The following is a 6,114-nucleotide window of genomic DNA, read 5'->3' as shown; positions in this document are numbered from 1 at the left end:
GTAAAAAGAGGATACTGAGTTTGCCTGTCTAAGATCTCCAGGCAGAGAGTTCCTCAGCTCAGGGGCCTGAACAGCAAAGGCCTGGTCACCTTTGGTAACGGGTCGAGATTTCTGAACCCTCAGTAGGGCCCTGCTGGAAGATCTCAAGCAACAATCAGGCTCATAGGAAGGTGTATCACACATGTAGGCGGGAGTATAACCATTCAAGGCTTTAAAATCATGTCTAAATCTGACAAATAACCAGTCAGAGGCAGCAAGGATTGGTGTAATGTGATCGCCTCTCTTAGTGTGTTAAAAGACTGTCTGCAGCATTTGATGCCAGCTGCCATCTTTGGACATTTCGCTTGCTGAAACAAGAATAAAGTACATTGCAATAGTCCAGTCTGGAGGACATGAAATCATGGATAACCTTTTCTAAATCTACAGAAGAAAGAAATGACCCGACCTTGGCTGTCTCTCTCAGTTGTGCAAAGTAGGACTGTAATACCTTGGTCAGCTGAGTGTCAAAAGCTCTGAGGAAAAAATGGTCCCAAGGTTGCGGGCCTCTTTTCAGATATTGTTAGATAAGGCAGACGAGAGGAGGGATTGTTTACACTTCTAGTGCAAAGGTAATAATAATGACTTCTGATTTGGAGTCAATGCACTCATTTTGTTGATTTTTATGTATGTACGTCTCAAGTATCACTTACATTGTTTTTCATGCGTCGACGGGGCAACCGAAAAACAGCAGGCACTGTCATTTTGTGCTTTCATGGCAGTTTGCATTCAATGCTTTTAAATGAAACTGTCAGACATTTTATTTTCTTTCTTATTGCTATTGATGACATGCCTATTGCTAATAGTTATGAGCCTAATATGTCCCATTCTACTTATTGAGAAATGAGATTGTAAAGATTAGGGTTGATCCCACGAAGACAGAAAGATTAGTGGCATGGTTTGATTTGATTACACTTGATCAAAAGTTACTTTGAGTAAATCTTTTTTGTGGTAATTTAGTAGTTTGTAGAAATGCAGCTGGGCAGGTTCTGCTTCATAATCTCTCCTCTCTGTCTTCTTTGCAGCACCCACCACTCACATGTACATCAATAACGTCCAAGATGACATGCTGTCATAGTGTTGTCAGTTGGTGCCGTTATCATGCTGCATATCATCTCCTCAAGTGAAAAGCAAAAACATTCCTTTATTTCTTTTAGTGAAGACTGTAAAAAGAACAAAGGACTGTCTGAAATGTGTGCTGACAAGCTGGTTCTGACTCTGAAATTTGCCCCAGGGTGAAAATGACTCTCCTACAGGTGCCTAAATAAGTAAGACAGATAGGTAAGAGATTTTAACACATTTCTTTTTCTGTTTATGTTTCAGTTTTTAAATTTGGCCCATTATTTATTCTTGGTGAGATCTTTTGCGGTTCTGGGGTACTTTTCTAGACACAACCATGCAGATCGAGTGCCCCGCGTATGCATCATCTTTTCTGGTTAATGTATGCACAGCAGCACAGCGTGCACAAGGGCAGGTGAAAGTGAATATAATTCAGAGGGTATTTTTCTCAGTCACATCACTGGTCTCATAGCTTTGAAACAGTTAGGCCAGTCAAAATCAGAAATACTTTATTGATCTCCAGGGGGAAACTGTTGACATTACAGGTGCTCCTGTTCAAGAATAAAAAATATATATAAGCATAGAAAATTATATACATAGAAAATAAAAAGTATGTAAACATATAGACATTCTACTACAATATATAAAAGAGGTAATATAACAATATCAATAAGAAAAAATAAATATATACAATAATACAATGTGTAAACATTGATGTGTCTTATCTACAATATGTAACAGCAATATATAAATCTAAAACAGCAATACATGGAAAGTTAACAATGAATAGATATGTACAAAATGTGCAATAAGCTACAATCACACACAATGGTGCAATAACAGTGCTGTATGTATTGTATGGTGAGTTATTGCACAAGTTATTATAAATTCAAGTTAGGATTGCACAGTATTACTATTACTATATTACTGTCGCTGAAATGGAAAAACATCTATTGAATTACCGCTGCTTACAACCATGTCCAGTTTTGTTTCAGTATTATCAGTTCATTAGGGACCACACCTGAACCTCTAACACCTACACTGTTCGTCATTGCTGTTGCTGGCCTGCACTGCAGATACTAGTGCACCCCCACCAATTTCTGATGCACCCCTAGTCATTTTGTTCTGGAACTGGGCCTGTAGCAGAATCATACCTGGCTACTTCAAGAGACACATATGGGGCAACAGACTTATACATGCATTTGAGAGATGTTATTCTTGCCTCTGTCTGGTCGGTTTGCTTTTCAAAAGCTACCATCTGTCAGCACATGACAGAGCACACTGTAACGTAATGTGACATCTCCTTTTCCGCAGTTTAAAGCCCCCTGGGATCCAGTGCTTTCAAAGTTCAGCGGGCATCCTCTTTCATTCGTAGACCATACTAGAGTATGGTGCGTGTGTGCACTGTGGGCAGTATTTGACCATTTGTGTCAATCATTTTGGTATTCTGTTTGTTTATATAAGGTGGGTGTTCATGTGTGTGTATAAGAGGCAGGAGGAGAGAGAGCAGCAGCAGTGGCTGAAGCTGAGCAGTGGTGGGAGAAGTATTCAGATACTTTACTGAAATAAAAGTATCAATATTACACTGCAAAAATACTCAAAATGTACTTAAACAATAAACCAACTAATCTACTCTCCAAATACAGATATGCAGAATACATAGCAGGCCTGTGTTCAGTTGCAACAATTAGAATAAGAGCCTCCTTATTTTATTCTCCGATCCTTTCCTTTGCTCTCCTCTTCTCCCCTCATTTAGTATTCTACATTGAATACTTTTACATTGAATACTTTTATTTATTCAGACAACTTCCTACTTGGTTTGAATGTTGTTGTACATTATAACTGAAATAAATATAAAAATTTCAATACACTCTTTAGATTCTACCATTTATGGTCAAATCTCATGTTTTGAATCATTATGCAAATAAAAAGTAATGGTGAACCACAGCTCTTGAACTTCACAAGGACCACATGTAGCAATAAACCTGTAAAGGAACAAAAATAATACCAGAGTCCTATGTCACATGGAACAGCACTGATGTAGACTCTGTGTTACATCAGGATGTTGAAGCATTAGCAGCAACAAAGTATTGTGAAGTTTCTTTGAAGCAGTAAAGCAAAAACATGTGAATGTTCAAAGCAGGCTTAAGTTTAATTTACTGAAACATTACTCCTGCCCAACATTACAACCATTGTCTTTTAACGGAAGACAAACATAGCTAAAACTGAGTGGCTGTAAAATGGTGGATAAAGACATTATTTACTATGAGTTATTTACTACGATTTTACAGAATTTCAGTGTAGAGACAGCACTTAAAAGTACTTGTCAATTTCAAGCTTGTTTTTTAGGTAACTAAAGTGCCTCATGGCAGTGGGTCCTCTCCAGTCTGGTCCATCTGCATGGCTGCTTCATTTTGATGCTCTGCGATCTTTAGACAGAAAGAAAACAAATGGTTATATGATCTGTTTAATATGGAACGAGAAAAAGATGGTTTACTTCTATTTACTATCTACCTGTTGGGCATTACGTGTCTGTGGTGGAGGGTCAGTTTCCTGCACTGGACCATGTTTCTCTTCACTATCAGAGGGATTGTTTTCTTGTCCGTCTGATGGTAGAAACTGGAGTTCATTTTCCACTGGGTGCGGTGGCGTAGCTGGTGCATCCTGGATGTTTGGAGATGTTACAGCAAAATCTTTTAGAAGTCTCACACCAACATAGCCCCAGATTGTGGAAGAAACACTTACCACTTGTAGAGCCTCTGGTGAAGGACTTGTCTCTGGGACTGGAGGATTCTCAAAAAATGGTATTGCAGCATGTCCAGGGCGGGGTGGAGAGCTGATTCCACCAAGCTGGTTTCCACAGGGTGGAGGCGGAGGTGGTGGTGGTGCAGGAACTGTGGCCTGAATATATGAAGACTGACATTAGGGAAAGGCAAAATACTACTTTGTATCCAAATTGGGCCCTGTTCCACCTGCGTATTTCTGATTGGTGTGGAAAAAAATTGAGGAAAACTGAAACATGATACTAGGGTTGTCTGTCTGTACATTAAACCAATCATTCCCACAGCCTGGGTTGTGACCCACAGGGGATTTTATTTGTGTCTAAATAAATAAGAGACTATGCAAGAAATTCTGCAAATATTATTTATATTATTTAAAGTGTGTATATTGTTTTACTGATAAGAGAAAGAAACAAGAGCCTGTTCATTTCACCCAAATACACTTATTTTGTCTCATTTATGAAGTTTGCTAAAATGCTATATAGTTTTTTCTGATGAGAGGAAATAAAAGCAATAAGATGGCCAAGTAATTCAGCCTAATTGAATTTATTTCTCATTTCTAAACTATTTAACACGTGTATGGTGTATATTTTCAGGAACACATGTTGAGATAATGAGATACAGAAATGGCAGTGGCAGGCATTAATGAAAAACTGTACAGAAACAGCCAGACTTCTCTCTGATGGTTTCATCTGCTTATGTAGGTCATGTGTAGGTATCAGTATTAAAGTGAGACGATTTTATAACCAGTTAAAAAATCCTTATAGTAGCTTTCGGTAATTTCATTTGAGATGTTGTAATATAATTTGATGAAATGTTTTAAAGTAATTTATTCATTTTTAAAATCATCAGAGATTCCTTGGGAGCTAACATCCGTGGTACTAGTGCCATAGTTTGAGAATTAGTCAGGGCTGTGACTATCACTGCACACACAAACATGTCCTCTATAATGTAACTGGAAATTTAGGAGGTTGAAGACAACATGATGAAGAGTTTAACACTCCACAACTCCATCTATGTTAAGTTTTTAAAGCAGATTCACTTCTTTCTAGAATATATTTAGTCTGATTATAGGCAAAAACAAAAAAAGAGCACCACAGCATCCACCTGCTATTATCACCTCCCAGTCTCCTGCTCTGTGCAGGAGTGACTTGGACAGAGCAAAGCTGCCAAACAGAAGAAGCCTTCTGTGATGTACTCACGTGCAAATTCCGTATATAAGGTGACAGACTGGAATATATTAAATTAAAATGAAACTTGGACTCATGTTTCAGTATTTTTAAGGTCCTGCTGCTTTACTACTGACTTGTACATATAGTGAATAATCAGAGGCATATACCCTGTATAAGTAGGATCTGAGCATGTGTCAAACTGGCGACTGCTAGAGGCAGTGCTAACAAACGACACCACCCACATCAACACCACACTGCAGTTAGAAAGTTAGCTGTCCTAAGTATAGCAGTAAATATTTTCTGTCGCTAAAAAAAACTATGTATTACAGTGAGATAAATAAAACTGACAAAACTGTAACTTTTAGGTTTGTCGTGCTTTGCTTCTTCTTACCATTTCTCAATCCTTAAGGTCGTTCTTAACTCAAAACCAGCCGTGGAAAAGGAGCAGAAGATGACGAAGATAGCTCAGTGAAAAACAAAAAAAACACGTTAACTGCTCATTTCTGTCCACTAACAACGTAAATGTACAAAATAACAGTATTTTTTCGAACAAAATAACAGAAACACCCTGAACGGAAACATGACATCCATGTGTATATATACTGTGATGCACCGCCCCAACATTACATCCGAAAATAATCCTTCAGAATAAAAGTGTTACCAACCAAAAAGTTTTTTTTTTGTCCAGGAAACAAAAAAATGCGTTATATATTAAATAAATAAATCAACAAATATACTTTCTTGACCAGCACACCACCCGCAATACCACCCGGTTTATAATTAAAGAAGAAAAAATAGCCTTTAACATGTTAATATATTGGGACAACTTTGATTTGCTATGTTCAAACACCACCATCACATGTACTGTGACTGTGAATGGGAAAAAAAAATAATAAGACACAGGCCCTCAACAATAGCCACAAACTGTAAGGCTAAACTGTATACAAACTGGGCCGTGATCCACAGATGGGTAACAGGAGATTTTATTTGGGTCATCAAATAAATAAAAGAAAATGTCAAGCAATAGTTTTTTGTATTTTGCCTAGTGAATGTGTACAGTTTGAAAT

General features: G+C 37.8%; 1 protein-coding gene across 1 annotated transcript; it reads right to left on the bottom strand.

The window, feature by feature from the left end:
• Nucleotides 1–3,222: 3,222 nt before the first annotated feature.
• LOC146330095 (uncharacterized) lies at nucleotides 3,223–5,637 on the bottom strand. Its single transcript, XM_084713222.1, has 4 exons — nucleotides 5,439–5,637; nucleotides 3,841–3,996; nucleotides 3,610–3,759; nucleotides 3,223–3,524 (listed from the first exon to the last, which is right to left on the bottom strand). The coding sequence occupies exons 1-4, from the start codon at nucleotides 5,439–5,441 to the stop codon at nucleotides 3,459–3,461; spliced, it is 375 nt and encodes a 124-aa protein (XP_084569348.1). The 5' UTR covers nucleotides 5,442–5,637; the 3' UTR covers nucleotides 3,223–3,458.
• Between the last annotated feature and the right edge of the window lie 477 nt (nucleotides 5,638–6,114).

The sequence above is a fragment of the Lutjanus erythropterus genome, chromosome 3 (assembly GCF_056507025.1).
Source record: "Lutjanus erythropterus isolate fLutEry1 chromosome 3, fLutEry1.hap2, whole genome shotgun sequence".
NCBI lineage: Eukaryota > Metazoa > Chordata > Actinopteri > Lutjaniformes > Lutjanidae > Lutjanus > Lutjanus erythropterus.
This window is presented reverse-complemented; position numbering and strand designations above follow the sequence as displayed.